This window comes from Jatropha curcas, chromosome 2 (genome assembly GCF_041381405.1).
Source record: "Jatropha curcas cultivar XTBG-Jc1 chromosome 2, XTBG_Jcur_1.0, whole genome shotgun sequence".
Taxonomy (NCBI): domain Eukaryota; kingdom Viridiplantae; phylum Streptophyta; class Magnoliopsida; order Malpighiales; family Euphorbiaceae; genus Jatropha; species Jatropha curcas.
In genome coordinates this window covers 917863-938855 of record NC_143152.1, presented here as the reverse complement: position 1 = coordinate 938855, position 20993 = coordinate 917863, and the positions used below count along the sequence as shown (strand labels likewise).

Below are 20993 nucleotides of genomic sequence, written 5' to 3'. Positions count from 1 at the left end.
ATGGGCTTTGGGTCTTATAAGCGGACAGGCACCAAGTTAATTTCCCAATGTGGGCTGTAACCCAATCAATATAGGGACAGGGCCGGGTCGCGTCGGTTTCTTAAGGCTTTAAACCTCACTAAGCTCGGTCGACGGGTCGAGACTTGAGACCCGCTTTAACCCGAATTGAAACACCACTAGCATCCAGGATCCGCTTCCAAAACCCAGCAAAACCTCTGCTTCTCTGCTCCACAGCTGAATCGCATTCTGTCTCTCTCCTCCACGCTTCGTCACTCACAGCGAACTAGGTTAGTCTTTTCCAATTTGATTTTCAATACTTGCAGTATATATTTCTTTTTTTTTTTTTCCGTGATATATTTAATCTCTTTAGCAATTGAATTGAAATCAATGGTTGGTTATGGTGATTCTGTGTGTTTGTGATTGAACATTCAATCAATTATCTAATTGCTTTGTTGAACTTTTGGAAACATAATGTGGCATCTCATTTTGACAATTATGCTCTCTGTGTATTTGCAGAGGAGGCTGAGATGGCGGTGGATAAAGAAAAGCTACTTGAAGAAGCTTCGTTTATTCGTTTTTGCAAAATTATTCTTAGTTGGGATTATTTTGGTCTGCTCAGAGAAGCAGATGTAATTCCTTTCTCTTTTGCTCTATTTGATTATAGATTGATATAAAAATTTTGATTTTTTTTTTAATTTTTGCCGCCTCTTTTGTTGGAGTAGAAGGAGAAGAAGAAAGAGAAAAGAAAACGGGATAATGGGAATGATAATTCAGTTTTAAGACAAGTGAAGAACACCTATAAAGATGTTGATGATTACCTTGCAACTTTTGAGCCCCTTTTATTTGAAGAAGTTAAAGCTCAGATTATTCAGAGAAAAGATGATGAAGAAGGTTTTTCTTTCTGAAATTTCTTTTTTGTTTGATCAGTGCTTGGCTTTTGTGAGAAATTTTGCTTGAAAAAAAATATTATGTAATTATGTTTGTATGCATATGTATTGCAGTGACAGAATGGGTAATGAGGCTGGTAGTGGAATGCAATGAGGTGGACGGGTTCCTTTTTCCTGCAGTTACTTATGGAGATGATGAGGGTGAGAAAATTGTTCAAAATGATCTTTTGCTCCTTTCTAGAGAGCAGGTAATTTAATTGGCATCAATTGAAAGTGTTCAATAAGTAGTTGCCCAGAATAATTCTATTGAGCGTTTTTGTGTTATTCTTCTTGGTTCATCATATTACTTCAAATTGGCCAGTTTTCTGGGATTCTTTTTTAATTTTTTTAAAAATTTTAATTTCTCCTCTGCATGCTGTTGGTAATGGACATGTAAAACTGCAATTTAATGATGCATATTATGCTTCATTTGGTTTTTGAGAAAGTAGTTGGAGGAAAAAACTCATCCCTTTTAAGGTTTGCCAGATTGCTTATATTTTTTGTCCGTCACAACTAAAAATAAATTTAATTTTTATTTTTTGATTCTTTCTTCACCCTTGTGTCCCCTTTAGTTTTTGTTAAATTAATTTTTTTTTTCCTTTTTTTCAAATCTATTCTGGTTTTAGTTTCACTAACTACATTAATGTTGTTCACCATTGCAGATTAAAGATATGCAGAGACTCCCTCAGATACATGCATTTGCTTTGGTGGAACACCGACAGCATAATCTTCTTAGGCTCAGAATGTTTTTAGGTGGTGAGGTTATGCACTTAAATACAGACAATGTTGAACCTCGTCCAAGGCTTAATAGAATGCGATCTTTCATGACTTCTCCTCTGAAGGCAGAGGAAAAACCCTTGTTCAGCCTAAAGGTAACTGCTCATTAAAACTATATACGCTGGTTGGTTCTGCTATTTCCTATGCAATATTCTTGTTCCATTTTTTTTTCTCATTTTAACTGAGAGGATTAAATCATATTATTTTCTGAGATTTAGTGTTACCAAAAACAAGTGGAATCATGTTACCAAACTGAAATTGCTGGATGACCTTCTCTGTGGGATTCAGTTTGCATATGTTCGTTGTAGGTAGTTTTACTATTTTAGGTACGAACTATACAACAACAACAACTAAGCCTTAATCCCAAACTATTTGGGGTTGGCTATATGAATCCTTTGTCATATTTTAATAAACACACAACTGAAAGTGAAAATGTTCAACCTTCTCTTCAATTAAACATTACTTCATAAAATATTGAAACCAATCTGACCTGATTAAACAGTAAAAAGAAAAGAACATTTTTTTTCGTCCTCAATCCTTTTCACTGTCTAATGTTAATTCCTTGTAGGAAATGTAGGAATTTATTTTTTTATAGAGGTATTTGTTCGTTTTCTATATGCTGCACTGGTGAATCTTTTCTTCTTCATGTTTTCCATTTTTTCATCTCCTGCCATAGGTTCACTATGGACTCTTTTCTGAAATATAGATAGTAACCAGTATTTATAATGCAGTGAAATGGTTATACCCTTGCATTGTTTATTTGATGCACTAATTGATTAGATAGCCCACTAACAGATGTAGCATCTTCTGTAGATTTGCAGCTTATCAACTATTTCTCGTGAATATTATGGTCTGCGATCAATTAGTTCTCTTCCATTCAAGGATTTAATACTAAAGGCTACTGATACAAATCTTGGGTCTGAAGAGCAGGCATGGAAAGTTTCTGGACCTCTGCGTGAATATTTTGGGGGAAACCTTAACAAGTCACAACTAGAAGCTGTAGATGTGAGTTTATGCTGAGCTTGTCTAATATGTTTTTACTTTTGCACCGTATGTTTGAGGATATTGTCAAAATAAACTACAATGAAATGACAACAAAAGCTAAACTACTGGGTCTGTAAGTTGCTATAGGGTGCTAGGTATTTTTGAAACAATGAATGACATGACTAGTCACTAGAGAAAGCTGTTCTTGTTCTTGAAAGCATTTCTTCTCCATTCTTCACAAGATCTAGTGCATATTTTTTGGTGCCACTCTTCAAATCTACCTTAGAAGATAGTGAAATCAGCCATTACAATTTTTCTCCCTTTTTTTAAAAAAAAAAAAAAAAAGCATCAGGATAAGAAATGGAAAACCTATAATTGTGCTTGTTCTTGTTGATTGCCCCAATTTTCAACACATCTATATCAACTACTTTATTTCTTTGGTGTTAGCAAAGCTACTGAGAACTCTAAATGAAATCTTGCAAACGATGGACACTTGGTATACTGACTAGGGTTTTGGAAGGTCTGACTATTGAGTTCTTCATCTAAAGCTGTTGAATGGCGTGTAAGAGGAATTTTGTTAGGTAACTCAAATATAGTAGACATGAAACAATAGTTAAAAGCTATGTCTGTCACTTGGACTTGATATTTTCTTTTTTCACTTAGAGCAATTGCTTTGCTGCCCCCCTTTTCCATCTGATATCATGTTTAGCTTTGTTATTTATGCCACTAATACTTTGTAACCATGTAACAATTTAGTAAAACCCTGAAATACACACCCTTGTCCAACTTTTCACCTGTTAAATAGTTCTATGTGATGGCCCCTAAAGTTAACTATTCACTTGTGCTTCTTGTAGCCTTGAAAAATCCTATTGCTAGCCTCTTCTTTTACTTTGTATTGCTTAAGATCATACTATAAATTTTTGTTCCTTTTGAATCATAAAATCAGAAAATATCAGCTTTGGAGTTGAAAATTTATATAAGAAAACATGCAAAATGTTAATACCACATTACGTAGCAGGAATTTTTTTATTTTTTAAAAAAAAAAGAGTGGTTGGGCAATGAAAAAATGTGGTAAAATATAAGAAATATAGTAACATTATTTTTTCTGTTTAGATAGTTACAAAAAAGTAGGGGAAAGGCTGCATGCATCAATTCTCCCTAGCGCTCATGCATGCAGGATGCTTCATGCACTGGGTTGCCCTCTTTTATAGTCACATAATGAAGTGGCCTACGACAATTTACAAAGTTAAAATATATGAATAATAAAGTATTGTGGATTATACATTACTATTTGACGTCAATTATGTTATTTTAGATTTTTGATAGGGTTTTTTAAGTTTGTTTATTTTTGCTTTGAGGTGCCATTATAAGGTTTGTACTGTATGGATGACTATCCTATACGCAGCTATTTATTTCATGTTAATCTGATGCGACATTTTTGTTTGCAGGCTGGCCTATCACGTAAAACCTTTGTCTTGATACAGGTTAGATTTATTTCTCTTTTAAGTGTGTTTTGATCATTTTCCCCCATTTTACAGTCTCCTCTACCAAAAGATGTCCTTTTCAAAATTTTGTGATGTTGCCATACTCTAATTATGTATTAATGCATGGTAATCTTTGAAAATTGACCATTTGATTTTTTTTTTTTTTTTTTTTTTTTTGCAGGGTCCTCCTGGAACGGGGAAGACACAAACCATCCTTGCACTACTTAGTGCGATTTTGCATGCAGCTCCAGAAAGAGTACATTCCAAGTAATGATTTTACTGTTTTTTTTTTTCTTTTTTTTTTTTAATACTTCGACGTTGTCATGTGATTCTTAATGAATTTTTACTATCATTAATAGGCTTCAAGTGCTTGCTCCTATTTTGAACTATGAAGAATAGTATCTTTTTTTTTTGTATTTTATATTTCAGCTATACCCTGTTTCCTTCCATGCAGGGGTGCGTCACGTGAGATTAAATTGGGGCCAGAACTACCAATTGAAGTGAAGTATGTGCCAGTTTCTTACTCATTCTTTCTTCAGTATCTGTTATACATGTGCATGCATGCAATTGTTTTACATGAGTGTCTGTATTTAAGGTTTTGTTTCTGCAATTGCATTGATGTGAGGTCCACTTCTCGAGGCATTTAGATATAGCAGCAGAACAAGTATCATGTTGGCACATGTTGGATTTCCCTCTGGTTATATACCTGGAAACTGTTGTTTGACCATTAGTTACTTTGTTCTGCCTTTGCACTATTGGTACTAGCAATGTCTGTAAAGTAGATCAGATGCGATGATTGATGGCAACTTTTAGAAAAATAAATATATACACACTCCTAATTGTCAGTTTTGCTGAAGTGTCTTTAAGAATGTTACTGCATGACCCTACAAGTGTTTCAAGTTCTTTTGAGTGTAGAACTAGGAGACTTGAAGTGATACCTTTTGATCCTTGTATTGCCATGTCCCTAGGTTGGCGTTTGATGTTCCATGTTGAAAATTTAAATATACAAGAGAGATTCAGAATTATACTTATAATCAATCAATATTTAATTTTTAATCGATGGAACCTGTATCCCACTTGGACAAAAAACACAGAGGTCTTTTGATTCTCACTAAGCTGTCAAAATTGCTAATTTGCAGGTATAATCACTGGGCACTAGCTTCACCTTGGTTGACTGGTAATAATCCTAGAGATAATAACATGCCCAAAGACGGTGATGATGGTTTTTTTCCTACTACTGGAAATGAGATGGTGAGTATGAATTTATTCATCTACATTAAATTATTGAAGAATCATCTCTCCTGAAGTGCAACTTAAGTTGTGCAGAAACCAGAAGTTGTTGCTTCTAGTCGTAGATATCGTGTACGCGTGTTGGTATGTGCCCCATCAAACTCTGCACTTGATGAGATTGTCCTTCGCCTTCTCAGGACTGGTACAAGTTTTTCACTTGCACTTATCCTGTCATCCTCACTTATCTTTGCTGACTTTTCACTTATCATATTATAATGCTTGATGGAGTCCATTTTTTCTATGCAGTCTATTATGATAGTATGTATTTCTTTTTCTCAGATGCTTGTTTAGGTAGCACGATATGGTGCAAGAAGCAGCTAAGGTTGGTCTAATTATAGTATGTTGCCGGGGAAGTTGATCTGTTTAGATACACTAGTTCCCAGAATCTGAATCTGATTATCTGTGATCTTGAATAATACTGTGTGCAAGTTCATATTATTGCATTGGATGCAAAGAAATCAATACATGTAAAATTTATATCTTTCATTCTCTTGCATAGCCAAAGAGTATGGGAACTTGGAATTCACCCATTCAAAAACTCAACCTAGAGAAACTTCATGACTTGAACAAGTTTGGGTTATCTTGCTGATAATTTTCTTCCATTGCACTTACCAAAGGGCATCTTGCAATTTCCTTTTCCTGCCTCATAATAAATATTCTTTTCTTAATTAATGAAAAAAGAACCCAATCTTTTTCTTTATAGTCCAGCTCATATCATATTCCCCATGGTATTTTGAACTTCCATCAACTTTTCTTTTTTATCAGTGTCATCTGCTAATGAACATATCTATTTTTCTTAAAAATTTATACGGATATTGTCATTTTGGTTGCTCTTAATTTCTTAATTGCAGAAAATCCTGTGCTATATAGCTGATCTGCTTATCTTCCCCTGGAACACATTCTGTGTCCATGTAACACATCAGAGCCACACTTCTCTAAGTTGATTGTAATAGCAGTTTTTCAAGGGACTTCAAAAGTCTGAGACAATTCCTAAAATAAAAGATGGGGGTGGGTGCCAATGAATATTGTATTGGATTTAATTCAGATTTTTTATAAAATTCTTGGTCCTTTGTTATGTTTTGTAGAGAATCAATGTCAAATTTCTCCCTGCCCTTCCATTGAGACACAAAATCTAAATTTATTAAATGAAGAAAAAACGGACGGTATTTAGAATTAGGGGTAGAGTTGTCCTCTAAATGACGCAAAATATAGAAGCAAACGACTAAAAGGGTAAAACCTTCCAATCATGCTGAACGCAACAATTTGGCAAGAGATATCTCATTGAGATCTCAAAAGGCAGAACCTAGTATGAGCCAAGGTCACAATTTCGTCTTACAAGTTACAAGCACAAAGGCTGGATTTGATTTCTAAAACTCCTTGCATTCTTCAACCAAATGCACTATATTACTGCAAAAATATCATGGCATATCTGCTCCATTCCCTGTCCATGTCCCTCAAATTTTAATTAGCAGAAATTCTTCCAAAACTTACTTGAAAAAATTTTTGGTCCTCAAGAACACAGAAAAACCTGATCCTAAGTCACCAAGAAAAGGAGTGATCAGAGAGAGGCTAATGAAGGAATGCCATGCACAAATGTGCTGTTCATGTCCATGCTAGTTCATATAGAGGTGCTAGTGGAAAGACTATTTATTGCCCACCCTAAGTGGTCTCAACATTGGATGATAGCATTTTAGCATCAGCTAGATTGAGTAATTTGGATTGCTAACCCATGGAACATCTTTTACCATTATATATCATCCGTAATTGATGTCATGATATTTATAAGTTCACTTGGAACCCTTTACAGACTCACCCACACATATCCATGCATGCATGAAGGTGTGTTATGGCTATATACCTTTTACCACTATAGGTATACTAATAGGATATAATATGACTTCTTAATGTTGTATTGGGGAAATCTTAAAGCTGATCATATTAGCTAACTATATTATCGATCTTGAATAACCTTTTATTTTTTCTGAACATGAATAAAAGTTCATAAATAAATTTGGCATAAAAAAAGCCTTGATCAATCTTTCCTAATTGTTACCTAGGGAATATGTCCTTATTAGGTGACTATCAGTGTGACATGATTTTTATAACTATATTTTGTATCTTTCCAGGTGTTCGTGATGAAAATGTTCATACTTATAATCCTAAAATTGTGCGGATTGGTCTTAAAGCTCATCACTCGGTCCAGTCAGTCTGCATGGATTACCTTGTATGTTCAAGCAATAATATAAGAGACTGAATTTAGCTGTTGCTATTGTATTTCTTGCTACTATTAATTCATGCACAATTTCACAATCCATTATTTTCCCTTTGTTAATTCCATTACCAATGGAGGAACTTTGTCAAAGAGGAAGATAGTTTTCTGTTCAACCTAACTGAAAGTTGCTTGCAGCTACCTAATGTTCCTTCTTCAAAGAAGGGGATATTATAATTGCTTAGGCATTGGCAATGTGCAAATGATTACTGGCCTTTACCAACAAAGTAACACCAAACTTAAACTCCCCAAGTCAAACACATTTAAAATTGTGCAAGAACAAAACATATAGTGAAATGTATAGTGTTTGACAAATATTGTTTGACATTGTTTATCATTAAATCTCTAAGGAACTTTGTGATTAGTGCTGACCATTGACCTTTTTACTCTGCATGTCAGATTATCATGCATCCCATGTTAATCACTTTTTTTTTTGTTTTTTTTTTTTTTTTTTTGGCTTTGCAGGTGAGACAAAAACAAGGTGATACAGCTGTTGATAAACAGAAACATGGAGCTGGGGGAGGAGATACTGATAGTATTCGCACTGCTATTCTGGAAGAAGCTGTAATTGTATGTAAATTTAACCTCCTGTGGAAATGAAATCCTTACATCCTGTGAATTTACTGTATTTTTTCTGTTTTGGCAGGTTTGCTCCACACTCAGCTTCAGTGGTTCAGCCCTTTTTAGTAAATTGAATCATGGTTTTGATGTTGTTATAATAGATGAAGCTGCCCAAGCTGTAAGTGCCAAGATCCTGCATGCTCATCAGACCACTTGCAGTTTATGCTCTCATCTCTATTATGACTCATCTGTCAATGTTAAATGCACAGAACTTTTACTGTTAATACAGATGTGAAAGTGAAATCCAAAATTGGCGGTTGATAAAAGAAGAAAAATAAAGCATATCTTAACCTGTAGTTTGTTTTTCTTCAAACAGTGATAAATGGTTGCTTTAATTTTAATTTTTTGTTTAGACTGAAACCTCTATACCCATGTTTTCTGCAATATTGATGGGCGGATTTAATGTTTGTTAGTTATAAAGTCAGTCACTTGTATTAAAATTTTCCTCATGGTTTACCTTTTTCAACAAGATAAATACAAAATTACTGTGATGCAACTAGTATAAGATCAGATGTCATGTTGGAGAGTGGTTTAGGATAAAACTCTGCCCTACATAATGATTTTTGTCTCAAGCCTGACCTCACTGGAAATGGAGATATAAGAAAGCATTTAAGCAAAAAAAATTGGATATGAAAACAATAGCTGTTTTTTGTCAATGGAGTGTGTGTAGTATTAATAAGCAATGGCTTCACATTTCCTATGGTAGTTTCACAGCACATATTTGAGAGTCTTTATGAATGTTTAACAGCTGCAGATTTTTTCCAATTTTGTCATCATTTTGTATTTGGCTTTTTTATCTGTGTGAAAATATATAAGATATCAACTTTAAACAGGTGGAACCAGCAACTCTCGTTCCTTTGTCCAATGGATGCAAACAAGTGTTTCTGGTATATCTCTAAGCTTTTGTGGTTGTACTTCCTATTAGTTCCTTGCAGTCATTGTGTTTGATACCCTATGAACCACCGTTGGCTTCTGCTGTTAATATCAATAATATGTCTGTCACAATCGAAAATTCTTGGTATATCTTGGGTAGTATTAGCACGAGGCTCATGAACAGGTGTGTGTCTCACAAAACTTGTAAATGACACAAGTACATCTACAAGCTGCCAAATATGTGCTGCTTTGCACATATTCACAACTGCATGTTTTAAGGGAATGTAAATGTTTCTGTATGTTCATAATTGATTTCACAGATTTTCCTTTTTAATTATTATTTTAGGTTGGAGATCCTGTTCAACTGCCAGCCACTGTAATTTCTCCTATTGCTGAGAAATTTGGGTAATGGGTTCTGTTTTTATTTGTCTATTCTTTTATGTTTACTGCATTATTTTTGTTGATAATGTTCTTTTTCTATTATTTTGTTAAAGCTATGGAACGAGTTTGTTTGAGAGGCTTCAGAGAGCTGGTTATCCAGTGAATATGTTGAAGGTGCAGTATCGAATGCATCCTGAGGTCAGATGAGAAACTTTGGTAGATGCTTTTATCAAATGAGTTTGGTACATATTAAGTTGTGATTGTTATAATCAATTATGAAAATAAAAATAGTACTAATAACTGAATGTTAGTTGGTATTTTGTGCCTAATTCTGGATCAATTGGACCTGTTTGAATGGCCCTGGGATAAATGCAATGACGCTAGCTTTAAGGAAAGTACAATATGTCCTTGATTTTGATCTTTTTTGTACCTGACATCACTATCTCTCTCTGGAATTTCACCATTCTCTTGGTTTCTTTAAACTTCAAAATATGTTGTACTTCTGTGGGGATACAATTTTATGCAATATGGTTTTGCAGTCTCAATATTATCCCCAATTTTCAAACGAAGATGGAGATTCTGGGCCTGCATAAATTGAAATCCAGCCATGGGATGGCCTTGCTATGCATATAGTTACTATCTATTTACAGTGTAGTCTAGCTGTCTAATCTCTGTCAAGTTTACTTGTCAAACAGATAAGGAACTTTCCTTCGAAGGAGTTCTATTCTGAGGCATTGCAGGATGCAGAAGATATTGCGAGCAAGACAGTGCGTGACTGGCATAAGTATCGCTGTTTTGGTCCTTTTTGCTTCTTTGACATACACGAGGGAAAAGAATCACAGCCCTCTGGAAGTGGGTCCTGGGTAAACACTGATGAGATTGACTTTGTGCTCCTCTTGTATCATAAATTGGTGACTATGTATCCTGAGCTCAGATCGAGTTCACACCTTGCAATTATCTCTCCCTATAGATACCAAGTCAAGCTTTTCCAAGACCGATTTAAGGAAACTTTTGGGCAGGATTCCCAAAAGTTTGTGGATATACAAACTGTTGATGGTTTCCAGGTAAGCTTCCTGTTACCCTTAATTGAGCCATTAATTTGGTTTGTAGTGGGAATCATTTTTGAGGCTGGCTCATTTGCTAGATAAAAATTGCATTATATGAGCCTTTATTTACAAGCCGAATTTTCATTTAGACAATGAATTATTTACATCCCTGCAAAAGAGAGATGAATCTATTTTCTGCCTCTGAAACTTGTACTGGAGGATCACATCATATTGTCAGATCGTTGTAAGCAGTCATAAACTATTGCAAAGTCATGGCTGAATAGTTGTTTGAACCCTGAAGTGGATTTGGTTAAATCAAATCTTATCTTAAAAAAAAGAGAGGGTTTTAAAAATTTAAATTTAATTACCAACTTATACATTGAAATGCTTTGCCAGGGTCGAGAGAAGGATGTTGCAATATTCTCATGTGTTAGGTCCAATAAGGACAGGGGTATTGGATTCGTTTCTGATGCCCGGCGCATGAATGTTGGTATTACCAGAGCAAAGTCAACTGTGCTGGTATGCTTTATTGATAAATGTCATCTTTTACGATTTATTTTATGAAAACTGAGGTTTGATTGATTCTTTAGGTGGTTGGTTCCGCATCAACTTTAAGGACTGATGAGCATTGGAACAATCTAGTGGAGAGTGCTGAGAAGAGAGATTTTTTATTTAAGGTGTATACTGATTCTCTTTTCCTTCCAGGCAAAAGTGTATATCTTGTTTATGCCAGAATTACTTTTGTTTCTTTCACTAACAGTTAGTCCCATAATCTGCAAGCAAATTGATTTCTTCCTCTGGTTCCTATTAATATATGTCCTCTTGCAGGTCTCCAAGCCCTATACTTCATTTTTCAGTGATTCAAATCTTGAATCTATGAAGATTCGAGAAAACCTGCCAGCAGAGTTTGACAAAGATCTGGATGACATTATGATGCATAGTAATCTTGGAGATGCTGATCAGGGGCAAGCTGACGATGATGATCATAATGCAGATGACATGGACCAAGATGGTGGTGATGATAACGATTAACACAACCCATTTTCTCTGTGAATTGTTAGTTTTTGGCAAATTACGGGCCTCCAAAAGCAAGGGGGAAAAGGATAGTATCAAGTGAATTACAAAAAGATGAGACAGCTGCATGTGGACTTCGGGAACGGCAAGGAACTGAGAATAAATAATTGGCAACACTTATCACTATTCATGAGATGCAAAGTGCAACAATAGCAAGCTGAGTGCAATGGCTAAGTGAACAGAATCAGAATGATTGATGCAAGTTCCTCGGTGTTCAGAGTTTTAACTTCAATTGAATCAGGGAGTTTTCTTATGGATGAGCTACTCTTGATAATATGTTAGGTTCAATGGGTTTCTGAATTAGAGAGGAAAAAGAAACGAAGAGGAAAACAAAAAAAGAAGTATATTTATTAGTGAAAATAGCAAATATTCTCCAAAGAGCATGGGCGTCAGTTAATAGTCCATGTTATAGTTTTGCAGATATTGAGGTGCAATATTTTTAAAGTCATTATTCGCCATAAGTAATACACCATTGACATTACACAGATGAAGCCTAAATGACAAAGGTTTTACTAAGTTGGATAAATTTCTTGTTTACACAGATTATTGTTCACGGTGCGAATGCTTTGTGGGCTAATGTACTTGATAGAGCTAGAATATTTTGATCAACTTAAAAAGTTCCTCGGAGTTAGTATGCAGCGAGGATGAGAATCACAACATAAAAAAAATTTAATGAGACTACAATTTAATTAATGGTTATTGAATCCTATTCAATAATTGACTTATTACATAAATACAATGTTATGGACTTGGCAAAACCAGATTCTTCTCTTTGGATGACCACCATCAAAAAGTGCAATGTCTGCAATAAGTTTCAAATCAATTATTGCTATAACTGTGTTTTGTTTATTGATAATCATCATGAAACCTGGTATCCCAGCTTGAGTGATTGTTTCAAGGCAAAGTGCTAAAAGCACCGTTAAATGGTCAAGAATCTAAAATAGCATTTAATTCAGTTGATAGTTAATTCATTATTTCAATCAGTTTTTGATTCCATAAACTACAATTTAGAGCTCTTATCGATTGATAGCTGATTTATATTTATATTAGATTTAAACTTCATTAATGTTATGAAAATAATTACTAATAATTTTTTATCATTTATCTATTATTATTTAAAAATAATAATTTCTATTAAATATTTTTTTAAAAAAAATAATTAATGTTTTTTATTTATATAATACTTTAAAATAAAAAATAATATATTCACCTTAAAAATTAAAATATATATATCTATATATATATGTATAAATATAAGGGGTAATTATAATCATTCTCTTGATGATAACTTCCGTTCACATTTTAACAAACCAATCAGGTATGGTCTAATTGATCTTCCTAACTCTTGTAGAAGGTGTAGGAAATGAGAGATTTCAAGTTCGAGAATAAATTATCTCATGAACTCTATATCAAAAAAACAGATTTCTCAAATCCCTAACTTCCAACAATCCCTAAATTATGACATGTTTATTTAGTTTGCCTCTCAGTATACATTTTGGATGTCGATTGCAGCATTCAATAGAAACCCAATTGTGTGATGATCCTGATTGCAGGTGTAGTGCTTTCTGATGATATTAGTGAAGTATCCAGAATATACTTGAAGAGTAGACATTTATGATAAGGGATGACAAAATAGTGTGATAACATAAAAATACATAGAATATGATTCTGAAAACATGTTTACCTTTCACATAACTTATGAGAGATTGCTACTGAAAAGCTGCAACATATCAGAACTCAAACAGCCAAGTAAACCAGGCTGTAGTGTGCTTGTATACTTCACATCACATATAGGATGCTTGTGTGACATTAGACGTTGAACGAAAGTAAAAGATGGCAACTCTTGCAAGATCAATCCACATGTTGCTTCGTCCCCAGCTGCAAATAGTGGTTTCTGGTTCTCTATGTCTATGATGACGGATTTAGGCAGTCGAATATTACTTACAGTGGCACATGCAGTACCCAACTCTTGATACTCATCACCCACTCTCTTCAAATGAAGCTGGGAACCCAGCACTCCTTGTCCAGCAACAGGAGAAGGCGTAAGTGATGGCTGAGAAACAGTCATCTCACTGGACATTTCAACTCTGGGACGATATGTAGCAACAATGTCATCGCTGCTGGGACAATAGGCAACAGATATACAAACTCCCTGATTCCCTGTTTGAGGAACCAATGATGGCCTAATAAAATTCAATTGAAATTTAGTAAGAACAGCCTTTCTCCCAACAGTGATTAACAAATAAAAGTTTACTACTTAGAGCAGGACAAAATTCAATCCTACAATTAATTTTCTAACTGTAGAGGGAATGAGAGACGAAAAAATAAATAATAATAAAAAGCCCGAGATAAATGTACCGGCTGAATAATTTTCAACAAACAGAAAAGCCCAAGTTAAATGGAAATAATCATATCAGAAACGTAACATCTATCCTGTTTATGACAGAAGAAAAATGCATATGTAATCAATTTTGGGTATTAAATACAGGACAAAACTGGGTAGACCGAGAACTTAGAAGGCACAAGATAAAGGAGGACCTCATATCCTTTGAGATCCAGATGAATGGACAAAAAATAAAAAAAAAAGGATGGCATCTCACCTTTCTTCAGCACAACCAAAGTTCCAGTTGCAGATGCCAATGGAAGAAGCAGATAGAAGTCTTCTACCACCAGAAGGAGAGTTTTCATAAAGAGAGTGTAAGGTATGGATCGGGTTGTTTGTAAGTCCCAACCTGGATTCTACTGGCCTCCCAGTTTGACGTATATCAAATGCCAAAAGCAAGCCATTCTGCAAGGAGGGAAGCAAGAAGTTCAACACAAGAAACTTAGAATATCGCGATAAACAATATTCACTCAATGATCAGACCTGTAGTCCAGCATATATGTAATGTGAACTGTTAAGATCCCATGAACATGACCATGCAGCAGCCTGTAAATTAGGATGTCAATACGGAGAAAACTCACTAAATACTAAAAAACAGATAGCATGTATCCTATTATTTTAGTAACAATGGCATCATGCATAAGACAATGTGAAAATTATCATTCAGCATCAGTCTGTCTGGGAGTATGGTGGATTATGAGAGAGAGGCCCTAATAAATAATCACCAAGACATGTCTCCTAGTGTTTATCAAAAAAATAAACTTCAAATTGTGATAAAATTTTGAAAAAACTAACACTGCAAATTCCACATTGGATACTTTGATTAGAATTATTGTTGGGGTTGAGGGCCCAACCAAGCAGTTCTATGAAATTTGATCCAGTTTGTATTGTGGGCTCAAGCTTAACTTTCCAGGCAAAAATGGAAAGCCTGGACTATTAAGAGGAAGCAAAAACAATGATTTCAATTTCTATTAGAGACATTTAGTAATTTTCTATATATTTTTATTACAAATATTCAAATATACAGATGCTTCCATCCACATCCACAGGACCCATTATTTCAAAAAGATTAGCTCACAAAATTAGCAAAAATAGTAGTCCCGTCCAAGGATAGGCATAGGAGATCTTAATATTATATCACAAGATCTAATTAAACAGTGTCTTAGATACTAGATTTGACACTTACTGGTAAATCATAGGAAAGGATGAAATTGTTGCTTTCCATACTGTATCAAACAAGACAACCAAATAAGGTTTTGGGGGAACATAAAGCAGAAAGTGAATCATATAAGAAGTGTAGCCAGTAGCATTACCTGAGAATTGACAGCTTCTTGCCTAACGAAGCACAAAGTAAATGACTTCCATTAAAAGGAGAAATATGCAAGTCCTTTATGATGTTCATGCTAGAAGGAATAAAAATATCTTCACTTTCATGAGGAGATCGCAATTCCATCTGCAAAATATCATTAAAGAAAAAATGTCAGAGCATTTTTAAGTAAAAAATATTAGAAGCAAAATTTGAGTAGGAGCACAAGTCAGAAACGTTACTTTGGTAAGCACATGTGATCCACCAAGCTTAGGCGGCCGTCGAGCAAGTAATACAATTTGACCAAAAGCATCTATTTCAAATAATCGTGCCCCATCCACGAGCAACTTTTTCTGGAAACAACTTTGAAATTGTAATGATTAATTCAAAGATTTATTTTGTGACATCAAACAAAGCTTTTGCAATTTTGCAGTAACATACTGCATCTTCATAAGAGTAAATTCATGCTTTGATAAAAAATAAAAAGCTGGCCTAATCCAGAGACTGCCCGTAAAAAGTGAATATTTAGTTCATTCTCTGCCTGTCTGACTACGGCGGCTATTAACTTCTATATATCAAGGATCATAATCATAGTTAAAGTAGCATAATGCCAGCATTTCTATTAATATATTTATTTATCTATACATTAGAAAAGAAATGCAAAGGATTGAATCTTGTATTTCCACTTTACTGAAATATTGAATTACTGAAAAAGCACATGAAATCGCTGGGTGTTTAATGCACAGAATTCTGTGTAATGCTCACAATGGTTAGAAAAATATTCAGTCTAACAAAGCTTGCTTGGATTTAGTCTTTCCATTGTGGACCTATACCATCTTTCGGTCATATTCCCGCTCCATCGTTTATAACTGATGGCAGAAGATAGATGTATGTGCCTACTCATGTGGTTTTTAAGATATATTAAGTCAAGCACTGCCCCGAGGATCAAAGCCCCTGAACCCTTAAGTATGGAGGTAAGCAGGATGCTAGTCTTCAAATTTAATTTATATGTCCTTCATCCTAACTTTCTTTGAGCAGTGAATTTCTATTTTGAAGGAGTTCTCTGACTCACCTTAAAAGATCAGAAAATGTGATTCAACCAGAACTTATATTATCAAGAAGCATACAACTCTTATTAATGTAAGAATATAAAGGTTTAGGTACTAGACTGGCGACATACATGTTATAGAAATTTAGTCAGATGTAAATGTATAGGTAGAGAGAAGAGAAAATAGTTGCTGGACAAAGTATCCATACCTCTAAAACAAAACTGCAAGAAGATCGTTGGCTGCAGAACTCTGAGTTGGTATTTCCTTAAAAACAGACAGTAAGAACAAAAGTGGTATATTAGTTCAGAGGGAAAACAAAGACCGAGTGGGTGCATAACATGGTTTTGTTTCATCCTAATATTAGAAAATTAACCTTTGAAAAAAAAAAAAAAAGAAAAAAAGGAAACAAATATATATAGACAGGAGAGGAAAAGAAAATGAAAAAGAAAAAAAAAGGCAACCAATACCACAAATTCATTGCTTGGATTGTCATTAAATGGTGGGTACAAATAATGAAATATTGGAAAAGAAATGAAAAGTAACACGAAGATCTAGCATCAGAAAAGTTAATTACCAGGTACGAATTGTCCTTTACAGTTCCTAGTAGCAGCGACTACATTTGACTTGCTCTGCAAATCTTCTAATACATGCTCCAAATAAGCTATCCTCTACAAAGTCAAAAGTTTGAATATCAAAACCAAAAAAATGAGATTCCACACATGAAACCCAGTTCTAAGTTTTCACATATAACACTCTCAGAGAACAGTTATTTCATTTATACTGACTGCGCACTTAAGATGCACATGATTTTCAAATATAATATTCTGTATCGGTAATTCTTATGACTTGATAAAATGATGTGAAACCCAACAAGGAAAATAAGCAGCTAGCAAAAAGAATACAATGTGGTCTTGAGGGCGCAAAGAACTCAAGGATATAATCATAAACTGCTAGTGCTTAAGCATAATGCCTAATGACCAATTCACAATAAGTGCCAAACTCCAAACCTCACAATGATCAGTGAAGGTGTAAAAGGATATAACTTTAAGTATACCTCCAAACCTAACAACTAACTGTAGTCTAAAGTGAAGGAGTAAAGGGCAAAAGTATAGGAATGTTATTGCTTTGAAACAAGGAAAAGGATATAACTTTTAAGTATACCTCTGTAAGCTGTTTAACTTTAAGTTGCAACCCAGCTTCTCGCCTTTGCCATTCTGATTCTTTTCGGCGCCAATCATCATCCTGCATGTGCAAGCAGAAAATCAAGCATTGGTTTGGTAGTAGTACAGGAGAAACACATACTAGTGCCTCAAGGATAATACTTTCCTTCATGAATAAGGCAGCAAACAGTAAACTTGAACAAATCTTCTTTGTCTCTTAAAAAAATAAAAAAATAAGACAGACCAGGCATCCATCTATTTCTGTTTGAGCCAGTAAATATCCAACCTTCTTCTCAAGAGCAGCACATTTGACCTCTAGGGATCGAATTGTCTGCCCAAAAAAAAAAAAAAAAGTCATTTTCTCGAGATTTTATTCTAAAAGTAACTAGTTCATGAGAATTAGCAGTACCTTTTGTGATTCTTCATCAACCACAGCAATCCTTGGAGCAAAAAGTTTCCTAATATCCTTCAAAGTAGATTTCCTGTTGCATTGAGGGCACTGAAATGGGAAACACAAAAGTCAAGCAAAGAGGCAAAGACACCCAAAAAAAAAAAACGGTACGTTAACCAATACCTTCGCGGAACTTCGTTCTTGTTTCAACCATTTACTGATGCAAGACAATCCAAATAGGTGCCCGCAAGGAAGACAACTGAATTCCTCGAAAAATGCAATTAATGAATTAATTAAATAAATAAATGTCGGTACATTACAGTCAAATTCAAATTTGAAAAGAAATTCCCTAGAACACATGATTATAAGAAAGACAGGTTTCGACAAGCACCAGATATGATGGTCGCCCTCACTTGTCCAAGCATCCATGCAAATTGGGCAAAAATGGCCATCAATTTCAGTCCGATTCCACTCTTTCCCCTGAGAGCTTTCTGCGTTCTCCTCACCAATCAAAGAGCGCGTCTCTACTTCTCGTTGTACTCTTCTCCGCTTACTGTTCTCTTCTTCGACACTAACTGGACCAGAATTCGGAGCTCCGTTGCCTAACGACCTAATTGGCGAGTTTCTAATCGGAATAAAACCCTCCTCGTCCTCGTAGATTTCGTATGGCAGAGGCTCCGCCATTAGCTGACTAAACTCAGTTGTCGGTTAGCGGGTGCAGGTCAAGCGAGGCAAAGACTGAAAGTCTTTGTGATGGTGATAGCTCTGGTCATTGGCCTTCCTTTACTTTAAAGAAGTTCTCTGGGAAAGAAACCAGGTTAAGAAAAGATTCATACGCCCCTAACTGCTAATCGCTAAACGCGACTAGCGATGGAGTGGGACCTTCCTTTACTTTAAAGAAGTTCTCCGGCAAAGAAACCAGAATAAGAAAAGAATCATAGAGTGGGACCTTCCTTTACTTTAAAGAAGTTCTCCGGGAAAGAAACCAAACCCCTAACTGCTAATCGCTAAACGCGACTAGCGATAGAGTGGGGCCTTTAACGTCCATAATCTTTTTTTTTTTCTTTCATCGCTGATTAAAGATTTCCTTTACCAAAAGAAAAAAACTGCTCAATGTTTCCATTTATGTACGCCGTGGATCGCAGTTACTTTGAACCTTAAAGTAATTGCAAAAACGATACACAACAAACCATGATATAATTACAAACCTTATCACTCAGCAAATAGTAACCTTTCTAAGCCTTAATATACCAGTCCTTTCGTTTTCCTTCTGTCTTTAACAATGGAACTCTTATCCCTTCTGTTTCTTCTTTTTCTTTCCCTTATTTCCCTCTGTCTCTACTTCCACCTTCTTTATACATCATTAAACAAACCCACCACCAACTATGGCTTCACAAATTACCCTGTATTAGGCATTTTACCTGATCTCTTGAAAAACCGACATCGTTTTCTTGACTGGAGCACCGAAATACTCCAACGCTGTCCCTCTAACACTGCCGTTTTTCACCGTCCTGGAAACATCCATGGAGTCATCACAGCAAACCCTTTAAACATTGAATATATTCTCAAGACCAACTTCGATAACTACCCAAAAGGCGACAGGTTTCTATATCTTCTTGAAGATTTTCTCGGTAGAGGAATCTTTAACTCCGATGGCGAGCTATGGAGAGTTCAAAGAAAGACTACAAGCTACGAATTCAGTACAAAATCACTTAGAAATTTCGTTGTGGATAATGTTAAGGTTGAAATTTCAAAAAGATTATTTCCAATTCTTTCAAGAGCGTCAAGAAAGAATCAAGAATTGGACTTGCAAGATATATTGGAGAGATTTGCGTTTGATAATATATGTAAACTTGCGTTTAACGTTGATCCCGGTTGTCTTGGCGAAGATGGAACTACTGGCGGAGAGTTTATGCAAGCTTTTGATGAAGCTGCAACGCTTAGTTCTGGAAGGTTCTTGTATGCATTTCGATGGTTATTGGAAATTAAAAAGTTTTTCAACTTAGGAACAGAGAAAAAACCCAAAAGGTCGATTAAAATCGTCCATGAATTTGCAGATCAGATTGTAGAATCAAGAATGGCACAGAAAATGAAAGACGAAGATTTACTCTCCCGATTCATCAGAAACGACGATAATTCGCCGGAATTTCTCCGAGATATTATTATAAGCTTCATTCTCGCAGGCCGAGACACAACTTCTTCTGCTTTAAGCTGGTTCTTTTGGCAATTATCTTTAAACCCACATGTAGAAAGAAAAATATTAAACGAGCTTAAATCCATTAGAGTGGGAAAAACATCGGGGATTTATATAATTTCGAAGAACTGCGAGACATGCATTACTTACATGCGGCAATTTCAGAGACATTAAGATTGTATCCTCCGGTGCCAGTGGATACAAAAGCTTGCAAGAATGATGATATTCTGCCAGATGGCACTTTTATAGGAAAGAATTGGTTTATGACATACAGTGCTTATGCAATGGGAAGAATGGAGTGTTTATGGGGAAAGAATTGCTATGATTTTGTGCCTGAAAGATGGGTACAGGAAGATGGGATTTGTAGGCAAGAAAATCCTTTTAGGTTTCCTGTGTTTCATGCGGGGCCAAGAATGTGTCTTGGGAAAGATTTAGCTTATATCCAGATGAAATCTATAGCAGCATCAGTTATAGAGAGGTTTCAAATTGATGTGCAGAAGAAAGACAAGTGTCCAGAGCATTTACTATCTTTGACTCTTAGGATTAAAGGTGGGTTGCCAGTTAAAATAATAGAAAGAACTTCAGATTGATCAGCTTGTGGGACATGAAGACGGATAAAATTGTGCAGTATTGATAATAATTTAGTTTTTTTTTTTTTTTTTTTTAATGAGCACTGATAGAGGAAATTAGTAACTGTATCCATCGTCGGATCGTATTCGCATTTGAATCTGTTAATGTATGAATAAATATGATACAGTAATATAATATGGTACTGTCTACAAATT

At 35.1% G+C, this 20993-nt stretch overlaps 3 protein-coding genes across 4 annotated transcripts; 2 read left to right on the top strand and 1 right to left on the bottom strand.

Annotated features, from left to right (window-relative positions):
- Nucleotides 1–149: 149 nt before the first annotated feature.
- MAA3 (P-loop containing nucleoside triphosphate hydrolases superfamily protein) lies at nucleotides 150–12278 on the top strand. 2 transcript variants are annotated; one of them, XM_089718162.1, is made up of 21 exons: nucleotides 150–287; nucleotides 517–629; nucleotides 723–891; nucleotides 1002–1135; nucleotides 1589–1798; nucleotides 2634–2708; nucleotides 4136–4171; nucleotides 4353–4438; nucleotides 4626–4676; nucleotides 5311–5422; nucleotides 5498–5603; nucleotides 7588–7685; nucleotides 8196–8300; nucleotides 8377–8469; nucleotides 9185–9238; nucleotides 9571–9629; nucleotides 9719–9803; nucleotides 10301–10669; nucleotides 11048–11170; nucleotides 11242–11328; nucleotides 11480–12278. In XM_089718162.1, exons 2-21 carry the CDS (start codon nucleotides 528–530, stop codon nucleotides 11681–11683), a joined length of 2358 nt encoding a protein of 785 aa, XP_089574288.1. In that variant the 5' UTR covers nucleotides 150–287; nucleotides 517–527; the 3' UTR covers nucleotides 11684–12278. The 2 variants fall into 2 exon arrangements, with proteins under 2 accessions (XP_089574288.1, XP_089574287.1); XM_089718161.1 differs by having other exon boundaries at nucleotides 2517–2708.
- A 1030-nt stretch (nucleotides 12279–13308) lies between these two features.
- On the bottom strand, nucleotides 13309–19027 carry LOC105642275 (Transducin/WD40 repeat-like superfamily protein). The gene is made up of 13 exons (XM_089717963.1): nucleotides 18406–19027; nucleotides 18198–18273; nucleotides 18033–18122; nucleotides 17910–17954; nucleotides 17625–17705; nucleotides 17038–17131; nucleotides 16672–16727; nucleotides 15657–15767; nucleotides 15422–15561; nucleotides 15295–15334; nucleotides 14592–14654; nucleotides 14326–14513; nucleotides 13309–13908 (listed from the first exon to the last, which is right to left on the bottom strand). The coding sequence occupies exons 1-13, from the start codon at nucleotides 18696–18698 to the stop codon at nucleotides 13422–13424; spliced, it is 1764 nt and encodes a 587-aa protein (XP_089574089.1). The 5' UTR covers nucleotides 18699–19027; the 3' UTR covers nucleotides 13309–13421.
- A 269-nt stretch (nucleotides 19028–19296) lies between these two features.
- Nucleotides 19297–20993, top strand: LOC105642274 (cytochrome P450 CYP94D108-like). The gene is given in 2 exon segments (XM_089717964.1): nucleotides 19297–20296; nucleotides 20299–20993. Coding segments are annotated over 2 exon segments (1500 nt in total). The 3' UTR covers nucleotides 20799–20993.

Coding starts and splice junctions, on each gene's coding strand:
- MAA3 (XM_089718161.1), top strand. CDS start 528: ATGGCGGTGGATAAAGAAAAGCTACTTGAAGAAGCTTCGTTTATTCGT. Junction 10,670..11,047: donor AAACTGTTGATGGTTTCCAG/GTAAGCTTCCTG, acceptor ATGCTTTGCCAG/GGTCGAGAGAAGGATGTTGC. Junction 11,171..11,241: donor GAGCAAAGTCAACTGTGCTG/GTATGCTTTATT, acceptor TTGATTCTTTAG/GTGGTTGGTTCCGCATCAAC.
- LOC105642275 (XM_089717963.1), bottom strand. CDS start 18,698: ATGGCGGAGCCTCTGCCATACGAAATCTACGAGGACGAGGAGGGTTTT. Junction 16,728..17,037: donor TAAAGGACAATTCGTACCTG/GTAATTAACTTT, acceptor TCTGTTTTTAAG/GAAATACCAACTCAGAGTTC. Junction 14,514..14,591: donor ACATATATGCTGGACTACAG/GTCTGATCATTG, acceptor CCCTCCTTGCAG/AATGGCTTGCTTTTGGCATT.